At 54.8% G+C, this 25,841-nt stretch overlaps 1 protein-coding gene across 3 annotated transcripts; it reads left to right on the forward strand.

The window, feature by feature from the left end:
- The first annotated feature begins 300 nt into the window (after positions 1 to 300).
- CDK12 (cyclin dependent kinase 12) lies at positions 301 to 25,222 on the forward strand. Of its 3 annotated transcripts, none has more exons than XM_080565069.1 (14): positions 301 to 1,501; positions 6,752 to 7,636; positions 11,326 to 11,502; positions 12,352 to 12,491; positions 12,956 to 13,126; positions 13,810 to 13,999; positions 14,877 to 14,933; positions 15,486 to 15,587; positions 16,634 to 16,711; positions 17,178 to 17,294; positions 17,903 to 18,034; positions 18,840 to 19,054; positions 20,763 to 21,212; positions 23,691 to 25,222. In XM_080565069.1, the coding sequence occupies exons 1-14, from the start codon at positions 441 to 443 to the stop codon at positions 24,374 to 24,376; spliced, it is 4,461 nt and encodes a 1,486-aa protein (XP_080421195.1). In that variant the 5' UTR covers positions 301 to 440; the 3' UTR covers positions 24,377 to 25,222. The 3 variants fall into 3 exon arrangements, with proteins under 3 accessions (XP_080421195.1, XP_080421196.1, XP_080421197.1); XM_080565070.1 differs by having other exon boundaries at positions 23,718 to 24,517; XM_080565071.1 differs by lacking the exon at positions 23,691 to 25,222 and adding an exon at positions 22,169 to 22,600.
- The last annotated feature ends 619 nt before the right edge of the window (positions 25,223 to 25,841 follow it).

Consider the following 25,841-nt stretch of genomic DNA (forward strand, 5'->3'; position numbering starts at 1 on the left):
CTCTTCCACTCCCCCCCCAGCCCCCTCCGCCGGAGCCGTTTCGCTTTGGGCCGTGAGCGGGGGGCGGCGGGGCCGGGGCCGGTGCTACGGGAGGGGGCCGGGGCCGGGCCGTGGGGGGGGGGGCGAGGGCGAGGCGTGGAGTGAGCGGAGGCAGCGCGGGCCCGGGCCCCGCCTTCCCGGGGCTCCCCCGCGGCGGCGGCGCTGCCGCCCTCCGGGCCTGGGCCCTCCTCGGATGAGGCGCTGAGGCCGGGCCCTTCCCCGCCCCCCCCCCCCTTCCCCCCCCTTCTCCCCTCACGCAGACGGGGCCGCGAGCGGGGGGCCCGGGGCCGCGCATGGTGCGCGGAGGAGCGGCCGCCGGGCGACTTTGAGCTGCCGGGGGGGGGTTCGGGGGCGGCCTCCTCCCCCCCCTCCCCCCCCCTTGCCCCCCACCCCCGGGAGGGATGCCCAACCCGGAGAGGCACGGCGGCAAGAGGGACGGCGGCGGCGGGGGCTCCTCGCAGCACGGGCCCGGCGGAGGAGGTTCCGGCAGCAAGGAGAGGCACCGGGCGGCCTCCAGGCACAAGCGGCACAAGTCCCGGCACTCCAAGGAGGCGCCGCCGGCGCTGGCGGCGCAGGAGGCGGCGGCGGCCCCGCTGGGAGCCGTGCTGAAGCCGCTGGTGGAGTACGACGACATCAGCTCGGACTCGGACACCTTCTCGGACGATGTGGGCCTCAAGGCGGAGCGCAGGGAGAACGAGGAGAGGAAGGCGGAGAGGAGCGAGAGGGCGCAGAAGCACCGGCACCACCAGCACAAGCGGGTCCGCGAGCTGCTGAAGAGCAAGCAGGCGGAGAGGGAGAGGAAGCTGGAGAAGAGCCTGGAGGCCTCCAGCAGGGCCGGGGCGACCAAGGACAGGGTGTCGGGGTCCTCCAAGAGGCTCCTGGAAAGCGAGGAGCACCCCAAGGCGCCGTCGTCCAAGAGCGGCAACAAGGAGTCCCGCTCGGGCAAGGCGCACAAGGAGAAGTCCAGGAAGGATCGGGAGCTCAAGTCGAGCCACAAGGAGCGCAGCAAGAGCCACCGCAAGCGGGAGGCTCCCAAAAGCTACAAAACCGCCGACAGCCCCAAGCGGAAATCCAGAAGCCCCCACAGGAAATGGTCGGACAGCCCGAAGCTGGACGACAGCCCCTCGGGAGCCTCCTACATCCAGGAGTACGACCTCAGCCCGCCCCGCTCGCACACGTCCAGCACCTACGAGCCCTACCGCAAGAGCCCCGGCGGCTCGTCGCGCCGGCCGTCCCTCAGCCCGCCCTACAAGGAGCCGGTGGCCTACCAGTCCAACGCCCGCTCGCCCAGCCCCTACAGCCGCCGGCAGAGGTCCGTCAGCCCCTACAACAGGAGGCGCTCCTCTAGCTACGAGCGAGGCAGCGGCTCCTACGGCGGGAGGTCGCCCAGCCCCTACGGCCGCCGGCGCTCCAGCAGCCCCTTCGCCGCCAAGCGCTCCGTCAGCCGAAGCCCCATCGCCAGGTGCGTGCCCTCCGCGCCGCCTGGGGAGCGGGGACGGGGTGGCCGGGGGGCGGCTGGGCTGGCTCCGGGCGCGGGGGGAGCGACCCCTTTGTGGTAAGGGGGTGCCCTGTGGGGTGGTAGCGGGGCGGTGACCCCCGTGGAAGGGTGCCCTGCGGAGCGGGGCTTCAGGAAAGCCCTCCCCGGCGGGCACCCGGGAGCTCGGGGGTTGAATTCCGTCCCCTGGGGAGGGAGGCGGCCCCCTGCGCGCGGCCTCGTGGGCAGCTTTGTGCTCCTCCGGGCACGAGGCGCTCCCCGGCGGAGCTCGGCCGGGGAGGGGGGGGAACGCCCTCACCTCTTCCACCTGTCTCTGGATCCCTCCCTCTGTTTGCCGGCTGTGAAATCGGATCGGGCTCTTCAGGAGGCGGCTTTGTTTCCAGCGGGGTTTGCCCTTTCTGAACTGACTCGGGGGTTTCTCTTCCCCCGAATTAGATGGCTCCGTGCGAACTCCATCTTTCCAGCCTAAACTTTATTTTTCTCTGCAGCTGGTTGCTCCCGTTCTGAAACTGGGGCATTCGGGGAGCAAGGGTAGGAATCGGCTGATTTTGGCTTAACCGTAATTGTCTTTTTTTCTTTAGAGAGCAGTTTGCTGCAGAAGGGAACTGTTACTTGAAGGCAGCGCCGACTGTTTTATTTCAGGTGTTCGTTGATCTCCCCGTTACGTGCACAAGTACGCGGCCTAACGTTTTTTTCTAGCTGCAGATGGTGTTCAGCGAGTTCCCTGTGTCACCACGGGTGCCGCGGCGCTTTGCTGGCGGCTCCATGGCGATTAAGATGTGACCTGGAATGTGAGAGCCTCGAACCGTGCTGCCCCGCGCTGGCTGCGCCGCATCCCCGGCTCCGAACGGGAGCCGGGCCTGGGGGGCTGCCTCCGGCACGTCTCTGATCGGCAGGTCCCGGAGAGCTTGGGGGAGGGCTTTCAAACTGAGCCTTTCCCCCCAGAACTCTTCTCCTTGCTTCAGGAATACAACGTGGCGTGGCGGGAGTGAGCTCTGGGCTTTGTCCTCTGTAAGAGGCGTGTTGGCTCTGGCACCCGGGAGCTGTTTGGTGAAATCTGCCTGCTCTGCTCCGGTTCTGTGGCACGAAATCGGGCTCTGCGTCAGCGGCCCGGGGTTCGGTGCTATCTCCCCTGCCTTGCTGGTTGCGTGCACCCCGGGAGGCACCGAGGGACAGCCGGTGTCCGTCTCCTCCCTGCCCCTGGTGCTTTTTTGCCCTGGTGGCCCTGCCCGTGCAGGTTGTGTGCTGATGCCTCTGGAGGGGTGAGAGCACGGGAGCAGGAAACGCGTGCGTGCTTCCTGATGGGGTTGCGTTGTGGCACCTGTTAAACGTCCGCGTTCAGCCCCACGCGGGGGAGAAAACCCCGTGGGAACCGAAGGGGTGTGGAAAAGGGGCTCCTTCCTGGGTGTTTCGGTGTCCCAGGTGAACCCGGAGCTCCGTAACTGGCGAGTTGAATCTGTCCCGAGGAAACCACGGCGCCCCTCCTGGATCTCGGTCGTGGGAGGCACTCAGCAGCACCTTGTGCTGCTCCCTGGGCTGACAAACTCACGTGGGAAACGTTTTAAGGGTGGCTCTGACTCCCTGACAAAGCGCTGGACCCCGAACCAAAAGAGATCCCAAGGCTACGCGCTCTTTATGCTCAGCCCGTGCTGGGTTTTTTGCATCCCCGCCTTCAGGCGGTGCCCGCCGGCTCTGCTCTGGGCCGGTAACTCGCGGTGCCGTCCGTTCTCTCTAGGCACACCCAAAGACAGACGGGTTGTGCCTTCGGAAACCGCTCCTGAGGTGAATCCTAGCGAAGGGACGGAGGGAATTGATGCGTTTTCCGTATGGTGGGCGAACCCTGCGCTGTAGCTCACGTGTCGGTCAACGTGGTCGTGGTCAGACGCCGGCTCCAGGAGCCGAGGGGCAGTGGCAGCGATCGGAGCACCTCCAGTGGCGCGCGCACGCCGTGAGCACCCGGCGGTGAGCGGAGCCCTCCGGGGAGGTAACGCGGGCCTTTCTGGGGCACTGCTTTAGTTCTGCCGGCTGGAAATATATATATATTCATTTTTTTTTAGCGTTTAATTTCCACGTCCAAAATGCAGCGTTAGGAAACCGAAGCGAAGTGCTGTGCCGGTTGGAGAAAAGTGACGTTTGCGTTTCAGGCGGCCACGCGGAACAGCTCGCTCTCCGTTTAGGAGGAACGGGGATGGGTCGGTCGGTCGGGAGGGTGTCGGATGTGGCTTGCCGTGCCTCGCAGCCGCCGTTGTCGTCGCAGCTAGAACCAGAGGAAGGAATTCCAGATGGGTCAGCTACCTGAAGGCGGGTCGTGCTGTCACCAAGCCCAGCAGCCAGGCGTCGGTGCGGCGGGCAGGGGTCGGCGTGCCTCGGGGTCGCGGGGCGTTCAGGAGCCGATGGCGGCTTCTGGTTGCCCGTCTGTCGAGCAGGTAGGGCGCGGGGCGTGCGGTCGGACCTCCCGGGTACTGGGTTGCTCCCCACCGTGCTGTTAGAGCTCGTGGCAAGTGAAGTACGGGGGTGTCTGTGGGGCCCGGGGGTCGTGTGGCGGCCCATCGATGCGGCAGCGTGCTCTGCCAGCTCGCCCGGGGTCAGCTCTGCGAGCAGCTCCTCGCCCCGCTCCTTCGCACGGCACCAGGCCTGGAGGCTTCCAGCACGCCCTCCTCCCAGGCCTGCCCTAACTCGGATCGTATCAGGGAAATTAACGCTCTTTTAATTGGGGTTTTTAAATGGTTCCTCATCGCTGACAACTGTATGCTCGCTCAGTCACGGTTAGCGTCTTGTATTTCTGGTTCCCGGCGTTAGGGAGACGACGAGGTGGTTTTTAACCCCGTTTATCTGGACGAAGATCTGCTCGTGCGACCGAACCCGCCCATCCCTGGTGACTCCAGCGGGCAGTGGAGCTGCAGACCTCCGGGAGGTGCGGGGGTTGAAGGGGGCGCGTGAGTGGCTGCAGGTGGAGCCTTGGGGACATCGTTCCGGAGGGCAGGAAGCGGCTTCGAAAAGCAAAAATCTGCCCTCGTGCACCTTCCGTGTCCCTGTAGCTCTTCTGGAACGCGCAGCAGTGGCGCGAGAAGTGTTGTGGAAGTGTCGTTGCGCTGCAGCAAGCCCAGCCGGGGCTGCTGGTGGTGCAAGAGGCAGGGTCTGTTGTACAACCGCGGGATCGGTGCCTCCGGTAGGGCTGGGGAAGCCAAGGAGCTTCTGGACGCCGTGCCCCTTCCCAGGTCTAACAAAGCCGCGAACGCCAAGCTGGAAAACGCGCCGAGGAACAGCGGCTCTGTGTAACGCAGCTGAGGAGAAAAAGGGTGAGCGGGGGAGGGAGACGAGGAGCGGGCCCAGGTGAAACGGCGGCGGGCGAGCTGCAGGAAAGGCGCGGAGCCACCTCCGTGCCGGGGTGGCAGTGGTGCTGGGGCACAGCCCCGTGCCCCGCTGGTGTCCTGCGACAAACGCAGTAGGAATCGTGCTCCTGGAGAGGTTTCCCTTCGGGTGGGCAGGGCGATCTCGTCCAGAGGGAGGCCCCGTGCCCAGCTGTGTCGGTGCGGCCGTAGGGGGTCGGGTGGGTGGGCGAGGGAGCAGGGAGCGGAGTGCCGCCACCTCCTACCCTATCCCCAAAGAACAGGACGGGGAGTGCTGCCCCCGGCACCGCTTGTGGTTGTGGTCAGCGACATCCTGCAGGGCCCCTCAGGAACGTTTTAGCCTGCCCGTGTCTTTGAGCACAGTGACAACCCAAGGGCAGCTGCAGCTCCTGGCAGCTCTGCGCTGGGACGCGGCAGGTGAGGCGCTGCCCGGGCGGTACGCTGGGCCCGAGACAGTTAAATTTGTTCTGCAGAAGCCTTGGGAAAGGTCGGGATCCTGAGGCAGCGTTCCCATCGCTGGTGAAGGACCACGTACGGTGCTGGTGCTCTGCCCACCGCTCGCCGGGGGCCCCGCGTGCCGCAGCTTGGGGCGAGGGCACCAAGGAGCAGGGTTCGGGTCAGCCAGCGGCATGCAGGCACCTCTGCTGGTGCCTGGCAAGGAGCTTTGCATCGCGCCGAATCAGTTTTCCCACTTACTTTCCAAACTTGTTATCTCAGGATAATGCTGGTTTGTGGAGCGCTCCTCGTCGTTAACTGTGCGGTTCCGGGTGAGCCAGCGCCTGCCGTACCGACCCCTGTCCGCAGCGGGGTGCTTCGAGGAGTTCCAGCTACTGCGGAGCTGTGCTTTAAGAGAATTCTGTACCTTCAGAGCTAGACACGTTCCCAATAGTAAATGATGGAGTAAAAATCAACTTTAAGCAGAGTTCCTTTTACAATATCCGTAGAATCTGGTCTCAAATCTTCCCTGCCGGCTACTGCAACTCCTCAGGCCACCGAAGCCTGCCCCTCGTGCGGTTTGGTTGCTGCCTCGTACCCTGCAACACCCTCGTTCCTCCCGAGGTGGAGGAAACCCTTCCGTCTCGTCAGGAGTTTTGCTGTGTACGCCGGCAGTACCGGTTCCCAGTTCCATCTGACTTTTATCTCGTTTCCCAATCGGCCTTCAGCAGGTTTGAGGTTCCGGCCGTCTCCTGACGGGGTTCGCCCCGCGTGCTGTGCGTGCCCTGGTGGTGCGAGGCGCTTCCTGCCTGGCTGCTGTCACCACCCGGGGTTTCAGTGGGGCTTTCCGTTCTGCACATGCACAGATTAACAAATTCAGAGCCCATTTATCGTGGGCGAAGATTGAGACCCTCTGAACATCCCTCAAACAATTAAAATTCTCGGGTTTTCTTCTCCCGAACCCCAGGATGCGAATCTAAGCTCTGGTGGTGGTAAAAGAACCGGGGGAAAATTAGCTTGAAGTGAGACGTGTCCTGAGGCGGCGTTCCCATGAGGGCACGTATTTTATCTGTTGTTCCCTCTAAAGCTGTACGTAATTACTGCGGAAGACTTGTGCGCTGCCAGCTCACAGCCTTGACTCGGGTTTCTGTTGGGGACGTGCATCGATCTCGCCTTTACCTGGGGGCTCCTCCAGTCTTCCTCCTTCCCTCGCCTTAACGGCGTGGTTTGTAGGGGCAGGCTTGGTGCTGGGAGGCTGCGCGGTGACCTGAAGCTCGTGCTCACGAGCTGGTTTGGGTAGCTTCGGTCTCTCCTGCCACGCCTGCCTGAACTGGGAAATAACTTGGCGGTGTTTTCAGGGAGCCGTGGCTGTCGGTGAGTAGCTCGGAGGCTCTGAGATGCTTTTTCATTTATCTCCCTGTTCTGTCCGCAGGAAGTCTGTGAAGTCCCGAAGCCGAAGTCCCGGCTATTCAAGACACTCATCTCACAGCAAAAAGCAGAGGTCTGGGTCGCGCAGCCGCCATTCCAGTATATCGCCCACGAGGCTGCCGCTCAACTCCAGCCTGGGGGCAGAGCTCAGCAGGAAGAAGAAGGAACGAGCGGCAGCGGCGGCAGCTGCCGCGAAGGTGGACGGAAAGGAGGCGAAGGGCTCACCGGTTTTCCTGTCTAGGAAGGAGAACAGCTTAGCCGAACTTAAGGAGTCTGGAACAGAATCCAAAAAGGTCACCAAAACTGTTAAATCTGAAAAATCTTCTTCAGATACAGAGCTAGTTAATTTACCGTGTACAAACGCAGAGACTAAAGCGCCTGCGGAGACGACAAAAATCAAGGCAGAGGAGAACTCGGAGAGGAAACATCCTGCTCCAGTCAGAGATTCAAAACAGCCGGGAACAAAAGACTCAAAGCCTGTAGCAGCAGCAGCAGAGGACCTTCGGTCTCCAAAAGAGACGGACACGGCAGAGAAGGAGATCCCGCCCCCGCTACCTTCCATAAAATCACCTCCTCCGCCTCTGCCGACAACCACGCCGCCACCTCCAACTCCACCGTTGCCACCTTTGCCTCCGTCACCTGCGGTCCCGCCTTTGCCACCATCCCAACAGACTCCTGTTCAGGTCCCTACTTCGGTCCCAACGTCTTTGCCATCTTCTTCCCACCCAAGGACGTCTACTTTATCCTCTCAGGTGAACTCCCAGTCCTCTGTCCAAGTCGCTACGAAACCGCAAGTGTCTGTGACGGCTGCTATCCCACACCTGAAAACTTCAACGTTGCCTCCGCTTCCGCTCCCCCCTATTTTAGTTGGGGAAGATGACTTGGATAGGTAAGGTCGCAGTGTCCTCGTTGTGTTTGCGAGCAGACAGGTTCGTGGTTCTTCGGGGTGGGCTGACAGTCGCTAGCTCGTCCCGCAGAGTCCCTTGAAGACTGAGCTGCTTGTAAAAGTGCCTTGCTGCTGGGCTGGTCCCGCTTCTGGCTCGTCAGCTCTCTGTGGAGCCTTTTGTCATCCTGTGCAGGTAGTTACGTACGGTCACGGTGAGGAAGAGAGGCTTGGCTTCTGTTTTCATGCTGGCTAGCAAAAATTCTGTGACCCTTTGTTTATATTTTTCATAGTGAAAACGCAGATCTGGAATTACACGCCCCGTTGTGTTGCAGCCATTTGCACAGGCTTGCTTTGAAACTGCTTTTTCACTTGACTTGCCTAAAACCTGTACTTAGGAAGGAGCTGACAGCTCCGGTGTAGGAGCACGAACCAGGGCTGTGCCTCTCCCAAATTCGTTGAACACGCAGTGCCCACAGGTAAAGAAATGGCATTGGTTCAGCGTAACTCTCAGTTATCCGAGCAGTGATGTATTTATTAATCACTGAGGAGGCATGGCTTGTTTGAAAACTGAAAAAGTGCACCTACCTTCAGCTTTTTTGTCTTTTATTTATATATATATATATAAATATATATATATATTAGTGCCTGAGGGCTAGTCTCTTGAGCTCAGCTCTTAAGCTGTAACGCTCACAGCTGTAACACGCAGGAGAGGAGGGGAACCCTACTGAACACCTGAAGTGGAAGTAGAAAAGAGCATTTTTTTTCTTTTGTAGCTGTGAGTATGTGGTGTTTCTGATACCGCTAGGTCGCTGCTGATATTTTTCTGCTCGGCCTGTGGTTCTCCTAACAACTTCTGTCTCTCCAGCCACTGCTGAAGATGTATTGGGTGTCTCGTTTGTCAGTGCTGTATGATTTTAACAAGGAGGATGTTACGTGACAGTTAAGATTTGCTTTAATTACCCCGTGGTGTAAGTGAACACAAATATTCTGATGAATTTCATTGATTTTTCATGGGTCATCCTGGTGTTGGTGTAAATGAGGGTAATGCTGTCACCGCTGTCAACGCAGAAGTCAAACTCGTGCCTGTTCACGTTGCCCTTCCTCGGCTGTTTAATGCTGCTCAGCTAATACCTATTTCATTTAAACGCACCTGTGATGAGCAGTAGCTTTTAATAGATTACAGACTTTTTCAACTCAAATGCATGCCTCAGCAGGATCCTGCTGCTGTGTTCCCCTGCTTCCAGCCACAGAAATGGTTCTGCGAATTCCGTGTTTTATTCTCAGCCGCTCGCACCTCGAGCGACTTTTCCCTGCCCTGGTGTGGCTCAGGTTTGTGGAAGCGTGCTTTGTCCCCGCCGTCGGCGTGAACTCGGGAGGGTGAACGATGGCAGGGCTGGCTGTCAGCTTAGGGCAAGGATTCGGGGACTTTTTCCCAGTAAAAGGATGGGGAAACTCCACTTGATCTGCTGAGGCCGGTGGCAGGCGCGTATGGCACCGACCGCTGCAGAAGTGCGCTCTTCCTCAGCTTCGTTCTTAGGAGCAGAACTTTGTAGAGCAGCCTCTTGTTTTCACGTGCTTGGAGTGGAAAACACCTCTGCTCTGAGGCCCTGGTAAGTGTAGGGTCCAAAAACAAGCTTTGAAGCATCCCAGCACAAAGCGCGCCTCCTTCAATTAGAGGCTCCGCAGCCTCTCCAGCCTTCCCTGGTGCCTGCCGAGCTCGTGAGACTTCCCTGTCCGTGAGCTTCGGGCTGTGCCGCGGGACCCCTCGCCTTCCTCCCCGAGGAGGAAGCGGGGCGGCAGGAGGGCAGAGAGAAGAACCGGGTGGTACAGACATCGTCTGTGGCGTTGCACCAACTCCCTTAGCTTGCACAGACCTTTGGGAACCTCTGGCTGGCTTCACGGCGCTAACGGTTAAAAACAGAGACCCGACCGATGGCATCTGTGCTATCTCGGGGTGGGGAGGACAGGAGGTAGCTTCTGGGAGCCTTTGTTAGGGTCTGGCTTTTGGACTTTGTCATCTTTATGCTTGGCTAACCCTGAAGCGCCCGTTTAGCCTTCTCGATGCCTGCTGAGGAGCCCGAATGTCCTGGTGGTAATTGACGTTCCAGCAGCCGCCTCGTAGCTCTAAGACGAGCGGCTGTAAACCGCTAACAGAGGGCGTCAGCAAGGGGCTGAGAGCGAGAGAAGGGAGCTGAGGCTGGCCGCTGGTGGCTGGAGCCCACGGGCACACCTGCGCCCTTCCCAAGGAAGTCTTTTGAAGACATCGGTGTTTGTGAGTCTGGAAAGGAGGCTGAGATCTCGGCAGGGCCGGAGGGCCTGAGCTTGGCGCGTACCAGTAGGTATTTTTATAGTATCAGAAGCAAACAGCTGCCTGTTAGAAGCGGATTAAACGCGAAGTCAGATAAGGAGCTGCCGCCTTGTCACTGCGAACTTCTGTAAGGCTGGGCGCTAGGTCAGCGTTGCGAGTACCCGTGTGAGAGCCGTGACGAGCTGGCTTTCTGGCTGCTGCTCTGCGGAGCCTCCTCTGGGCTTCACCACGGCTTCTGCTTTGAGGTGACCTCCCTGGGCACCGTTCAGCTCCCTGCGCACCGTTCTGCACGCTAAGCGCTCCCAGATAACGGGGAGGGAGCTTCAGAGCACACAGCTCTCCTGCTCCTGTTGTTTCTCGGGTGTTTCTTGATTTTCTTCCTCCTAGCAGCGCCTGCCAGCGAAGGTTTCCCTCTGGAGGCCTGGCTGCTGTGGCTCGTGCTGAGCTCTGCAGCTGCGCGGTGACTTGTGTAGCAGGGGATGATTGCTGCCCCGTTCCTTTACAGAACGTACCTCGGTGCCTTGCTTTGCCTCGCTTGTACCTTAACTATATTTCACAAGAGCTTTTCATGTTAATTGGGCAGTGTCTAGGAGGAAAATCAGACAAACGACCCACTTCCGAGTGTTCATCTGAGCGGAGATGTCTGTGCTGATGAGCGCTAGACCTGCTGATGCTGATAAACCCCCCGCTGGCCACCCAAAAAAATGAACCTTGGAAGGTTGCTCATACCTCTCAGTCTTTCTTTGCCTGGTGAAACAGAGTTGCATGTAGAAGAATTCCTGCCAAATCAGACCTAGGAATTCTTCCTGCCGTGTGCATACACAAGAGATGTACACGGACGAGCTCCTGATGCCGTTGATAATTTAACTGCAAAAAAAAAAAAAGTTCTGGTTTCTCAGCCCAAGTTAGAGCTGTGTGCCAGTCCTTGCTAAGAAGTTAAGAGACTCACGGAGAGACGTAGTGCTGGGTTTGTATTTATAGCGATCCTTACCAAGCCATGCATTGAATTTCAGTGCGAAACGGACTAAATAGAGGAAGTAAGGGTCGGAGAGCGGGTGCTGGCTGCTAACCTGAGCGGTTGGACAGGAACTTCAGAAGAAGCAGTTATTTGTGCAGATTGAGCAAGTTCTAGCTGCGGAGAGCCGCGTGTTTATTCGAAGACGGTGCGTTCAAATGTAACGCTCGTTTCCTGACTTTTATCATTGTGAAATTTAAGGCTGTTTTCCAGTTTTATACTTGGCTATGCTAATTTTGGCGCTTAAATGTGGGCTCCTAGCTTTATGCTCTCCAATGGAGAGCTTTTGTCCTACAGTAGAATGTTTGTTTGTTTGTTAATTGGCTGTTAAGTCTGATTCCTGTATTGTATTAACTTTTCGGAGTTTAGTCCAAAAGAGATTCTTCCTCCAAAACCTGTGAAGAAAGATAGAGAGCAGAGACCACGACACTTACTCACGGACCTCCCGCTCCCTCCAGAGCTCCCTGGGGGGGATCCATCTCCTCCTGACTCCCCGGAACCAAAGGCAGCCACACCACCTCAGCAACCCTTCAAGAAGAGACCAAAGTAAGGCTGCCTGTCTTTTTTCAGCTCTTTCTGGTTGTTGGGTTTTGTATTTCTTCAGAGGTGTCAGCCTGGGTTTCCAAAACTTGACGGTAGTGCTGTGGTGCACACTGAAACTCCTAGAAGAGCTGACTGTGTGCGGGGCACCCACGGCTTCCCTTGGTAGCAAAATTTATGCAGCTGTCGAGACAGCGAGCTCCCTTGGTAATTTTTGTACACGGTGCTAACTGCACTTCGTATAAACACTGGAAATTTGGGGTTTATTTAAAAGAAAAGTTCCAAATAATAATTTTGTCTTACTGTAATGTAATTCTTTGATATTCGTTAGATAAAGGTACGGCTTTGGTTCTTCAAGCTACTCTCTTAAAGTCTGTAATGAGATCTGTGTAGAAATCTGCGTAGTAACCTGCATGCCCCAGGAAGGCTGTAGCAAAGTGGCTCTGCCATCTCAAAGCCTGTGGATTTAGGGCGGTGTGCTCTCCACTTTGCTCGTCTTCTCCGCTCTGCTTTGTGCTCCTTATTTCCTCAAGAGGAGAAATGCATTGCTTGTTAGCAATGCGCAGCTGGTAGGTGTGTATCAGAAGCGGGAAGATCTGATACCGAGAGTGTTCTGGCTGGGGTGCCTCAGTCTCTGGAGTAGGATTATCTCCCTGTATGACAGCGCCTGGATCTGGAGTAGCTGAGATCACGTAGCATAATTCGTTAAACTCTTAAATGTACGCTCCTGGCATATGAGAGCACAGACAAATCCTGCTGTTGTTTTTTAGGGCATAGCCCCAAACGGTTGAATGGGGGTGTTTGAGGGGTGAGGTGGAGCACTCAGCTGTCTAACAGTCCTCTTGCCTCTTTCAGAATCTGTTGTCCTCGATACGGGGAAAGGAGGCAGACAGAAAGCGACTGGGGGAAGCGTTGCGTGGACAAGTTTGATATCATCGGGATTATTGGAGAAGGGACGTATGGGCAGGTGTACAAGGCCAAGGACAAGGATACAGGTAAAGGTCATTTCAGGCTCTGAAATGCTGCTGAGTGCCCAGCTGCCCTCTCTGCTCCTGGAATTGTGTATCCAGTGTGCACAACGTGGCGTGTGGTCAAATGGTCGTGGTAGGCACAACCATGGCAGCCACAGATGCCAACTGAAGCCCTGCCCCTATCGGGTTTTATTGGAGCAGAGCTTGTGAAAGGGACTGGAGCTGCTTCTGGGGTAATTTAAGTTCACCTGTCTGATTTTTCTGCTAAAGCAAACTAAGAGGAGCCCTGGTGTCATCTGCCTTGTGTTGGTGTGATAACTTTTGACAGAGCAGTGCTAGCAAAAAATAGTGGGGTGGTAGCTAAAGCAGCTCCGCTGTGTCTGAGTGGACGTTGGCTGTGCCTGTAGCTATGTTCAACGCCCTGCTGGAAACCCCGAGTTGTTAGCGGGGATGTGTGCGGAGGCTTTAACGCTGCCTTGTTCTGGCAGGTGAATTGGTGGCTCTCAAGAAGGTGCGACTGGACAATGAAAAGGAAGGCTTCCCCATCACAGCCATCCGCGAGATCAAAATTCTTCGGCAGCTGATCCATCGCAGTGTTGTTAACATGAAGGAAATTGTCACGGACAAACAAGATGCACTGGATTTCAAGAAGGACAAAGGTAGTATTCGCTGCAGGGTGTGGCTTCAATTAGCCTAAGAGGTGTTGCAACTTCATTTGTTAGTGTGAAACTAAAAATCCCGATGTTTGTAGGTTTCGTTGCTGTTGCATTCCTCCTCAGTGCGCGTTTCCAGCAAGTTTGGTGTCCAGATTTGGCCTTACATCAGAGGATAGATTCTGGTTACTGTGCATTGTCGCAGTGCAGAGGTAGACGCAGGCTTAAAAGGATGCATTGCATTTTTTCCTATAGAGTCAAAGAAGCAATTTTAGAGGGAAAAAAAAGCCTATATGGGGTCACTTAACACTGATTAGTGCTGACAAACTCGCCAACAGGGGAAAGCTTTCTGTCCTCTGCCACTGTGGAAGAATGGCGCAACAGCATCCCACCTGCTTTGGTTTCTTTGTGGACTTCCCCATCATGAGAGAAGGGGACAACAGAAACACCAGTTTAAGGCATGCATAGCAGTAGTCTTCAAAAAAGTAACTTTTTAAAATAAAAAATGGCTGGATAAATGTGACTGTTTCGAAGGTAACTGATTTGTTCAGAATTTGGACATTCAGATTTCAGATGTTCAGCTTGAACACACAAAGAAAAGAATGTTTCAACAACTGAATGTACTTTCATTCTTTTTTCTTCCTTGGTCTCTCCTCTCTTGTCTTAATTATTCCTCTTTATTTTACCAGGTGCCTTTTACCTTGTGTTTGAGTACATGGACCATGACCTAATGGGGCTGCTAGAATCTGGCTTGGTACATTTCTCAGAGGACCATATCAAGTCTTTCATGAAACAGTTAATGGAAGGTCTGGATTACTGTCACAAAAAGAATTTCCTTCACCGGGATATTAAGTGCTCCAACATCTTACTGAACAACAGGTAAGCTGGCAGTCGACACAGTTCTTTCCAAGTTCCTTTCCCTGCGTTCTCCATGGGTTCAGCTGAAAGCACTCAGTGGTTGTCTTCACCTTGAGTAAGCTTAGGAATAGGAGGTGTTGAACCCCTGTAAGAATAAAGTCCTGCGTGTTTCCACCAGCAGCGTGACAGACGATTGAAATTAAGTGTTAGCTTTCCTGGGTGCTGCAGCTGGCTGGGAACACAGCTCCTTCTGCAAGGGGGAACAGCCCTAAGAGCCTTCTGTGTAATGTGCTGTCAGTAGCAGTCTCTCCACATGAGACCCTCTGCTCTTTGGCAGCTTCTTGTAGTTAACTTTTTGTGTTAGCTTAAATTGGATCTCCCTCTGCCCTTGGTCTCCATGGCATTTTGGCAGAAATACCATTTATTGGAAGTGCTGGTATGCCGGGAAACCATTGAGGGTTAAGGTCAAAAGCAGCAGCTCTCCCTGAATTCTTTCTTCTCCAGATAGTGTTTGGCAGTAACATGGTTCGTTGCAGAATACATTACAGTTATTCATTTGCTGTTAATTATCAAGTTGTTGTCTGGATACCCTTAAGAAAACTTTGAACCTGTGAGAATGATACTGCACATAACGGCATCCACAGGTCTGGTTGTCATATAGAAGCTTCTGAGACATTGGTCTGTGGGGATGGTGAGAGAAATAGGACTGAATTAGTACTTTATTTCTTTTAAGCATTAAATGGGGTCTGAAAAACTAAGACTGATAGAGCCAGAAGTAATTGCTGCAAGCGCTGCTTGACTAGGCCTTTCTGCTGCATGGAGGGATTTCCTTCCCTTTTACTGCTTGCAGCACGTGAGCCCAGCTCAGTTCAAACCAGTGAATGTTTTTGTCTTTCAGTGGGCAAATCAAACTTGCAGATTTTGGACTCGCCCGACTCTACAGCTCGGAGGAGAGGTGAGGCTGGGGGGTAAAGGAGAAGGGAAATGACTTACCTAGGTGGGATGAGTTCCTTTGTTCTTGATACCCACATAGTCCCCTCACTTGGAAGTCCTGGCATTGCCTGAGAAATGGTTTCCAGCGTGGTGTAAGTGGTGTACTGCAGTTCCAGCTGTCAGGAGAAAATCTTCCTGGCTGGTATTAATAGCCTCCCATTAGACAGACGCACCCATGAGGAACTGAAACATCTCTGCCTGCCGTGGACCACATTTTGCTGTGAGCTGTTGAGGTCGGTCACTATTCAGTTGCGGCAGCATGCTGCTGCCTCTTGCAGGTCAGGATTTTTCAGTCTTGAATGCCTACAACCCGCTGTCTGGTGCGTTTAGGCAAGATTATAAAAGCTGCAATGTCTCAGCAGCTCTATTTAACTCAGGTGCTGTGAAAGTCGAGGCACTTGAAGGCCCACTGCTTCTACTTACGTGCCTAACTCCATGCTTTGGAATTAATAATTACCCTTTGTAAGGATTTTATGGTTCTTGATGTCAATTTACATTTGTGTTTCCATTCCAGCCGTCCATACACAAATAAAGTCATTACGTTATGGTATCGACCTCCAGAATTGCTGCTAGGTGAGGAGCGTTACACGCCGGCCATAGATGTGTGGAGCTGTGGGTAAGTGCCTGGTTTGTATCTTCTGTCCTCTTTGGGCTGGGAACATCATGTGAATGGAGTAGTTCTGATGGAAGGTAGCCGCTGACTTGTGCTAATCTCTGAAAATATCTGTGACAGCACTCTCTGCCTAGCTGGAATAATATAGGAGTACTTCCAAAATTCTGTGCTTTAAGTAAATAGGTGGCTGTCACCTAACTAAAGCTATCTTTGGGCAGTTCAGCTGCAAAGATAAAAACTCTTCCAAGTGATTCGGAACCAAAATCTTGAGGATTCAACATTTAGAAGTGGGACTGGATTTCCTGAAGTGTGTGCATCCCATTGTGATATACACGGGTAAACTTTTAGTGGAGCTTAGTACGCAAACAACAAAGGCATTGTAAAAGGCAGGCCCTCCTAATTACTTCTGGAAACTTTGGCCATGAAGTCCCGTTGCTATTCCCAGTCCCTGTGCCAAATGAGTGGGGTCAGCCCAGCGCCAGCAGACAGGTGCCGCTATCAGTCTGCTGCTATATTTGGCACTGATTGTCATTCCTACCAGAAGGCTTCAGGGTAGATGTTGAGGACTGACTGAGCCAGAGCTGTCCCCTCTCCTTTTCTTTCCCTTCCAGCTGTACAAGCGTTGTGTGTGCATTCTGTGTCTGTATTCTGTGCTTGGCCATGACAAACAGCAGGCTCCTGGCAGCTGAGGATATTTGGGCCCACAGATATCCCCCAAATTGTGGCGGTGAAGTTGGAAGGGTAATTGGGCTGAACCTGGAGGAAAAAGATGCCTGTCTGTTTTCCTTACTGAGCTATTGGCACATCCTACTTTCCCTGCAAAGAGTTAGCGTGAAGCCCGTGACGTGTTAACCAGACTAGTGAGTGTTATTTCCCAGCTGCGTGGAATTGGTGACTGTACACGTAGGTTAGTTTGTCAGTCCTCAACTACAAGCCCCGATGCAAATAATTCTCTTTAGGCAAACCTGCTGCTGAACAGAAATGCTGCAGTGTTCAAACGATCATCCCAAGGGTTTGCTGTCGTGACCTCTTGCTTTTCCTCTTTCCAGCTGTATCCTCGGGGAACTGTTTACAAAGAAGCCTATTTTTCAAGCCAATCTGGAACTGGCTCAGCTTGAATTAATCAGGTAAAGCATTGCACATGCATGCCTATGAGAAGAGGTACTGCAGAAACTGCTCATGCACATAGTCGCTGTATTATAAGAGTCCTCTTTCTTTAATCTGCCTGCAAAATAGGATCAGTAAATGACTGTAACTGCAAATGTGAATAGTTAAGCATCTAGGTGTCCATACCTACTATCAAGTGTGTGGCCACTAATATATGCACCCTCAGTAAACTTTGCTGTAGTTAGCTGAGCGCAAAAATCATGACCTTAAATTACATCTCACACTGAAAATTCATTTTGTTGGATGGCTTATAAACTCAGGTAAGCATTTTTCCTCTTCCTGATTCCATCTTTTTAACCAGCTGTTTACCTATGCTGTCGGTATGCTGAGCTGCTTAGAAAGGAAATGTCTTCACTTGATTCAGTGACACTTCTGCTTCTTGGTGCGTCTCACCTGCTGATTTTACTCTGCTTTTCTGCTTCTCAGCCGCCTCTGTGGGAGCCCCTGTCCAGCAGTGTGGCCAGATGTCATCAAGTTGCCCTACTTCAACACTATGAAACCCAAGAAGCAATACCGAAGGCGCCTGCGTGAGGAGTTCTCCTTGTAAGTTTCCACTGAGGAGAGGATAAGCGGCCGCGTGGGGGTTACGGCCGCCTGTTACCTTGTGGGACAGATCCATCCCTCGGCTGCAGTGTACCTGGCAGGGTGGAGCGGTGCTTCCCATGCTTCTCCTGTGTCCTCAGGCAGCCATGAGGGCTTCTCCCGCCTGTGGAAGGCTGGAAGGGGCTCACTGTCCACTAAATAGCTGATCTGCCACACGTGCTTTCCAGAGGGAATCCCTGCCTCTGCGCACGTGGGACACTTCGAGCTGGGTCTTGCCTTGTCGGTCTGTATCTGAAAGGCACGCCTGGCAGTGTGGCATCCTCCCGGTGCTGAGGCTGTGTGACTTCAGAGATGTGCTCTCTGGGGGGAGAGGATAATTGCGTGATAAGCTTGTGGGACTTGTGGCAGGGCTGCTCTTAAATGGGAAAAATTAGACTAAAAATATTGCGGATCTGTTTCCTGTCGTGATGTCTTTGAGCTGTGCATCCCTTAGTAATAAAATCTGACTGTACAGACTTCTCCTGGGCGTGAGGTGGCTCTCTGAAAGCTGGCAGCTCCCCCGGTTCAGAACAGCCCCTTAACTCAGCCGTGTTTCCAACTCTGTGCAGCATTCCTTCGTCTGCTCTCGACCTGCTGGACCACATGCTGACGCTAGACCCTGGCAAGCGCTGCACAGCAGAACAGGCCCTGCAGAGTGACTTCCTGAAGGACGTTGACCTGAGCAAAATGGCACCTCCAGAGTAAGTTCCAGCTGGCATCCTCCCCGGTGGTGGGCTCTGCTGAGTTTTGGGAAGGAGTCACTGACTTGGCCTTTTTTTTTTTCCGTTAGAATTAAGTTAGGATTTCTGGATTTGTTTCTCAGCTCTGCCCCTGGATGTGGATATGGCTGAGCAGATAGCCCTTGTCGTCTCTTCATTTTTGCTTGGAACTGGGGCTGGTTTTATAAAGCTCAACGTAATGCTCGTAAGGTGCTCTAAAACTTGGGAGATATGAGAGCAGCACGTAGTAAACCCCTGTCCTCTGTGCCATCGAGGACTGGCCAGGCCGTGTTTATCCAGGCCTTGTTCATACGGCTTGTTAGTTGGCTAGAAGAGCGAACACTGCTCAGCAGCCGCTGTTTGCGGCTCTTTTCTCCCACCCCAGTTAGGCAGACTGTAAAATTCTGCTCTCGCTACTTTGCATGCGAGTACAGCAAGCAGCTTCTGAGGTTCCCCTTCCTTCAGAGTTGTTAAAATGAGTTGCTTTCTAAAGCCACTGTGCTCACAAAGCTGGGTGTAAGTTTGCTCGTGATGGGTGTGTGTGTACTGTAGCGAACCCAGTCCATTCAGGAGTGCGACCTCGGTGCAGCTTATGTGATTCACAGGAAATTGAGCTGCCTTTCCTGGTTCTAGAGCTCACCCCTTCTGGGTTTAATAGTAGAGCTGCAGTTACAGGAACATCCGTGCTTCTCTGACGGCACTAATAATTTTCTGTGGTCTTCAGATGTGGTTTGTTTTTTTATTTTGGTGCCACGTTCCTTACCTGCCAAGTCTTGTTCTCTTCCAGCCTTCCCCACTGGCAGGACTGCCACGAGCTGTGGAGCAAGAAGCGACGGCGGCAGCGGCAGAGCGGGATTGCAGTGGAGGAGCCACCGTTATCAAAAGTTTCTCGGAAAGAAACTACCTCTGTTACAAGCACAGACACTGTCAAAAACAACAGCAGTCCTGTGCACTCACAGCCTGCCCAGCTCAAAACAGAGTCTGGCGTTGGAGATGCAGTAGGTCAGTGCCTCGTCTGGCCTGTGAAGGGCTCCTCTTGATATGTTGCCTTCCCTCTGTCTGCAGTTTCCCCTGGATGTGGGGTGCTTGAGTCTCTTCATGCCAGTCTGATTCTTTCACCTGCATTTCTACACAAGGGGCATTCCAGAATCTTCCTGTTTTTTTTTGTCTGCTGTGAAAACTGTTGGCTACGGAGCATTCTGGCTGGTCTTCAGAAGTCAGAGTTATATTATCGGCTCCTAAGCACGCTTTAACAAAGAATAATGCGAGGAATCCTGGAGTTGCTTCGGCCAGCAAAGTAACAGATAACAGGCTGGCAGGAGCAGCCATCTAAAGAGCGTGCAAATGAACTGGAGTTTGATCCTGCTGATCAAATTATATAAAGATTAGGCATGGGAGATAACAGACTAGGGGTTGGTGGGCAAAAACGTATATTATTGAGCGTTATTCCTTAGAGAAAAGATCCTCTGGTCTTAAAGACTCCCAGGACAGGGACTTGTGCACTGTACCAAAATGCATTCAACCTTCTGGTGTCCCAAAAATAGTTGGAGGGGGGAGGTATGTTGATTCCCGGGAATGTAGAGATACGCAGAGCTGCCCAGACCATTCCGATTGTTCTCTGGAAGCCTGAGGAAAACCCATATGCGGGCTGAGGATTCCTTTGTGTCAAATGTTGAACAGACAAGTAGCAAGGAAGACAGTTCTTGCTCGAGGGAATGCACAACCCATGTGTTCGCTGAAACATGGCAGATGGACAAAAGGTGCTGCTTGGGTTAACAGAGAGAGGAGCGAGTGTCAGGGCATCGGTCGTGTACCAGTAAGGGAAGCCGAATTTGCACGGGAAGATTAATTTTAAGCTTCTAAAACCAAACCAGCGCACCGTGCTTGCCAAGGAGCTTGGCTTGCAAGGTCAGTGTGAAAGGGCCACCCGTGCCACTCAGAGGGCTCTGGTCCTGCGTGGCGCAGAGGGAGGCGATGCCGTTTAAAGGAGGCATTTCACACAAACTCACAGGTCAGGATGGAGCCCTCTGATCCCAGGCCAGCTTTTCATGAGGAATTGCTTTCAGCTTGACCTAATTTATTTGGCCGCATCAGCGGAACACACCCATCTTCCATCCCAAATAGCAGCTTAGCCCCGTCCCAGGAAACCTGCTTTCTAGTGCAGGAGGGAGCGCTCCTGGGCCACGGGGCGCTGCAGGGGCCTCGGGAGGCGCTGACTGCTCTCGCTTGCTGCTCTGATCGCCACTGAAACGGGCTCAGGTCTCCATCACGCATCTCAGGCTCGCTGCCACGAGCAGGGGTGTAGTTGCTGTGATTTTTGGGACGACCTCGGTTAGTTAACGGCCCCGCGGGGGGGCAGGTTTGGCTGAGCTGATTTTAACAAGCAGCCGTGCGTGGTTCTGATAGGTTTGGGCGGGCGGTGGCAAAGCCTCCCTCTTCCTAACAGAGCAGAGCTGCAGCCGTGGGTGAGTGCAGTGTGTGAGCGGTGCCACGGGGTGCTGCTGCAGTGCTGTTCTGAGCTGATCGCAGGCTGGGGGGGGGCAAGCTGATGGGGAAATCTGAGCAAACAGTCTCACGGGCTCCGGAAGGAGGATTCCACGCCTTCCCCAGGCCCACGGAGAAGGTGTTGGCTGGTGCAGTGCCACGCTTACTGACTGGTGAGACGTAGCTTCCCCTGACCTTTCTGTGATGCTTCTTGTGCTTCCTGCAGGCCTCGGAGACATCACCCAGCAGCTGAATCAGAGCGAGCTGGCTGTCCTACTGAACTTGCTGCAGAGCCAGACTGATCTGAGCGTCCCCCAGATGGCCCAGCTGTTAAATGTACACTCGAACCCGGAGATGCAGCAGCAGCTGGAGGCTCTCAACCAGTCCATCAACGCTCTGACGGAAGCCACCACGCAGCAGCAGGAGTCTCAGGCGGCGGCGGCAGCAGAGGAAGCCATAGAAGAGCCACCCACGGAGGCCCAGCCACTGGAGGAGCAGGTGACTCCAGAAGCAGCCGGTGCTCAGGGAGATATGCAGAACGTGCTGGCCGTTCTGCTCAGCCAGCTGATGAAGAGCCAGGAGCCTGTTATAACCCTGGAGGAGAGCAACGGGGAGAAAAGCAGCGAGCAGCGGGGGCCAAGGAAAACCCCTACAATGCACCCGGAGGAAAGTACAGGTAAATACTCACGGCCGTAGCCTGTGCATCTGGGATGCCATTCACTTGTTTGAACAATTAGAGCCTTCCATACGAGTGCCTATAGTTTGACTGCCCGGGAGGAACCGAGGTGTTTGGAGAGTTGTGTCAGAGGGAGGCTCGTGGAGCGGGGCAGGGGGGTGAGGGTGGGAGGAGCTGGGGGCTAGGATGTGGTGGTCAAGCACTAGATTTCCAAAGAAAGCCACTGACCCACTCCCTGCGGTAAGCACAGGACTGTTCAGGAGGTTTTTAACAACTGCAGAGAGCCAAAACACACGCTTACCAGTCTGCTTCAGGTCTCCAAAACACGAAAACCCATAATACTCCACTGTGAGTGGGTCAGTGAAGATTAAAGGCTTTGCTTTTTCCCTAAAAAAAAAAACAAAATGAAAGGGGGAACTTGTGGCGGGTCAGTTCTTCCTCTGATACTCCTAGCAGCTGCTAGTCTGCACCTTGTCATTAGTTGCTGTTATTTCACACTGGGCTTACACACGCAGGTAGGGCTTTTTGCACAGGGCGTTGGATCTGCAGCTGCGCAGATTTCCCCGTCTTATTTACCCCAACAATTTTTTCACCGTCCCCTTCCTACTTGCCTGCCCACTCAAGAAACAAACAAAAAAAAAAGCGCAGAGAGGATTGTAAATATCATGAGAACTGAAATATTGGAGAGTGCTGAAACGGAAGGCTAGTAGCAGTTCTGCACACAAACTGTGCGTCCGGCTTCAGCGTGCCTGGTCCGTACGCCCTAGTCTGACTTTTACGAGCACTGAAATTCAGCAACTTCTGAGGTTGAGCCGCACGGCTGGTTCTTGTAGAGCGAGTAAGAGGCATGTTTAAAGACCTACTGTATCAGTGATCTCTTGGATTTCCTTTTCAGAGGTGAGTGTAAATGTCTCCATGTCTTTTTTTTTTTTTCTGTTGATTTTTTGAATTATTAGCAACATCCTGTGACGACCTCACCAAATTCTAGAAGCGCCTCCTGAGTATGTCTCAGACTCTCCAGGGAGCCTCTTTTGGCCCGATACACAACTCCTCTGCAATGTAGCTGAACGTGCTGTGTTCTCGTGCCTTCAACACACCCGCCCACCACAAGCCAGTTGTGATCGTGCTTTTTTTTTTTTTTTTTTTGCCCTAGTACTGGAAGATAATTAGGTTATTGTAGAGCAGATTCAATTAAATAACATTGTTCTCTGTTTATAATTATTTTAAAATGCTATGCTGTCCCCAAATCAGCTTGGCTTTAAAATTACCTGAAGATTGTTTTCTGGATTTAAATACAATCTAGTTTTAAAGTGGACTGACGGATACGGGTGGAGGGGTGGTCCTGGAAGACTACTGGTTTTCACAATAAAGTTTGACCTTTTTAATAACCACTTTTTGCAAATGATTTGAGGATCTGATTCGAGTCAGGCGTTCGTGGCCTCTTACGTCATCGCCAGTAATAGCTTTAATCACCACGTAGCCGATCCTGGTGGTGAGTGAGACGCAGGCAGTGCAGGGCTCAGGACCGGGGCGAGCGTCCTGCGGGGCGGCTGCCTCAGCAGGATAGGGCCCGAGCTCTGCTCTGGGCTCCTGGCAGCGCCTCACCCGGCTGCTTTGTTCTCCTGCCGGCTCAGGAAGGCGAAGCAGCAGGATCGTGGTGGGGGCGTGCTAGGAGGGTGCTTTTGTTCATGCCAGGAGGGATCCTTTGGATCCAGCAGTGCTTGTTGCTTCGGGTCTGAGCGGGGAGGGGGGGAAAGGGGACGGGCTTTCGCGTGTGGCAGGGCAGTCTGTGCTACGCAAACGGTTGGGGGTTGAGATTGTTTGGGGCTGAACGCTGGAGAAGTATTCCTTAATACCTCTTAAAAGGGTCGGGGAACAGGCAAAGCCGGGAAGCCCCTGGTAAGGAGCCCCGGAGGCAGAGAGGGGACACGGCCGGGGACGCAGCCGGGGGTAGCTGTCCCCTTCCCATCAGTGTGGGCGCAGTCAGGAGCTGGTACCGGGGCGTGGGACGGGGTCGGGGCTGGAATTGGGGCTGTTTTTTGGGCTGGGTTTTGTTCTAAACCCTTTACCAGCACGGTGGCACGCAGTCAGGCACCCGGCTGCCAGCGAGCGTGCCACCGGTGTCCCTGTGGACAGGAGGCCCTGCTTCCACGGAGCACGGGCTGTCTGTGGCTCACATCTGTCTCCCTCCCCGCCTTAGCCTTTGATCCGGGAGCAGGAATTCCCTCTGCGGGTGCCCAGGTGTTAGGGCAGCTGCTGCTGAGTAGGTGGGAGCGCGGGGGAGCCGTTTACGGACGTGTGCGCTGGGCTTGCAGCGAGCGCCAGCCCCTAAAATCCTCCGCCTCTCTTCCAGCGCCTCCTGCAGAGCGGGCTGGCGTGGTAGGGCTCTTTGCTCTTATGTTTGTTTTGGTAGAAATGTATTTATATCTGCTCGCGTGCTTTTTAAGACGGTGTTTAAAAGGAGTAACCCTTCCACAGCATGTCCTCCTCGCATTCTCCCACCAGAGAAGAGGCCCCCCGAGCCCCCCGGACCGCCGCCGCCGCCGCCTCTCTCCGAAGGAGACCTCTCCAGCGCAGCGCCGGAGCTGAACCCAGCCGTGACGGCTGCTCTGCTGCAGCTTTTTTCCCAGCAAGAGGCAGAGTCGCAGAGCCACGCGGCGCACGAGCACCAGGCCTCCAGGTCCGCGGACTACGTCAGGTCCCACTCGTCCAGGACTTACGGCGCCGAGGGCTCCGAGGGGGGATTCGGGGCCGAGGAGCTGAACTCTGGCCAGACGCTGCTGGAACCCTCTGCCCAGCCTCTGGGGAAAAGCAGGACCTTCTTGGGCTCCGTGAGCCACCTCGGGGAGACGAGCAGTTACCAGGGCACGGGCTCCGTCCAGTTCCCAGGGGACCAGGACCTCCGCTTCGCACGAGTCCCCGTAGCCATACACTCGGTCGGGCAGTCCTTCGCCAAAACCGAGGGGAGCAACAACACGCTGGTGCACCCGGAGGCCAAAATCCAAAACTACGGCGAGCTGGGCGCGGGGACGGCCGCCGCCAGCGGGGCAGGAACCGGCCACGCCTGGGGTGCCCCGACCCAGGCTGCGCCCTACGGGAAGGCTTACCGCGGGCCGAGCCGAGTGCCTCCGCGCGGGGGACGGGGCCGAGGGGTTCCCTACTGATCCCTGCCCTCTGCCGTCGCCTCTCCCTGCCTCGCCTCGCGCCCGTTAGCGACAGGATTTGGGCCGGAGCGAGGGCTGGGCCGCGCTCAGCTGCTGCCCCGCTCCCCGTTGCGTTCCTCGCTGCGGCGCCCCGCCACGTACTGTGCTCCCGGCTCGGGGGGCGCGCTGGAAAAACCTCTCGTGCTTGGGTAGTGATAAAAAAAAAAACCACGGTGAGCTTTCTGCCCTGAGCCAGCGGTGGGGGGGGGGGGGGGAGCTGTTGGAAAAAAGGAGGAATGGGACAAACCAGCCGCAGTGGAGGAACGAAATAAAGAAAATTCGCAAGCTGGGCTGCTCGGAGGGAGAAGCGGGGGGCAGGTAGGGCTGAGGGAGAGCCTGCTTCCCAAAGCGATGTTTTCAATCCCCTTTATAAAAAAAAAGGAATAAATAAATGGAAATATATCACTGCAGGGACACTGGGCTCAGTTGTCTTGGCTGTGGACAGCCAGGACGTGGCACTGGCTTCTACTCAGCCTTCCCCACACCGCTTCCTTCCCACGCAGCGCCCGCCGGCCCCTTCCTCGCTTGATTCCACGTTGAGTTTCCGACCCCGGCCGCGTCTCCCCCCCTGCCGTGGCTCTGGGGCACTTCTCTTCTGACAGTAGCCTTAGAAAATTGGCTTTCGTGAAGGGTCTCTTTGGGTTTTGTACCTCTCCTGCCCTAAAGTTGCAGTGGGAAGTGTTTTTTTTGTTTTTTTGGGTTTTTTTAGATTCTCGAGAGCCGAAGAGAACACCTCACTTAAAAATATGTATTCTGTGTCGTTCGGGACTTCCAAAACACTGAAAGAATTAAAGTTTGAAAACAAAACCAACGCCGGTTGTGGTGGGGAGGCTCCAGGAGGCCGCCTGTGGGGCGGGCAGCGGCTCGAGGGGCCGCCGGCGTTCCCCCACCCTTGGGCTGAGCGTAAATATTTTTGTTGGGGAAGCGTCCCCGTGGGTTTCCTCCCCCCGCAGGGCGCTGCGGTGCCCGTTTCCGTGAGACTTCGACAAAAGAGACGGATAAAACAGAGGTACATATTTATGAGCTTTTTTTCCGAGTAGGCCTTTCCTATGGAAACCGGAGTTGTTGGTTGAGTTCGAGCCGACCGCTCGCAGGGGCCGCGGGGCCTCGCTCCTGGCAGCCTTTGGCTTTATTTCTTTTTCCCCCGGTGCGCCCGGCCGGGAAGGGCGAGCGGCTCCCCCCAGCACGGGCTGCGCATCCCCGGCGCGGGGCTGGGGTTTGGGGCAGCTTTTTGGTTTTTGTTTTTTTTTTTAATTGCCAGTTTATGCCTGATGTGAGGGGGGGGGGGAAGAGAAGTTGTGTAAGATGCAGAGCGCGCTAAATAAAGCAGTCACCTCTCCAGAGTTGGTTTTTTTTTTTTTTTCAATTTATTTTTTTTCTCTCCACCGTGCAGCTGCCAGCGCTGGTGCGTGTTGGAGCTTTTGTT

The sequence above is a fragment of the Anser brachyrhynchus genome (genome assembly GCF_964034855.1).
Source record: "Anser brachyrhynchus genome assembly, chromosome: 22".
NCBI classification, from domain to species: domain Eukaryota; kingdom Metazoa; phylum Chordata; class Aves; order Anseriformes; family Anatidae; genus Anser; species Anser brachyrhynchus.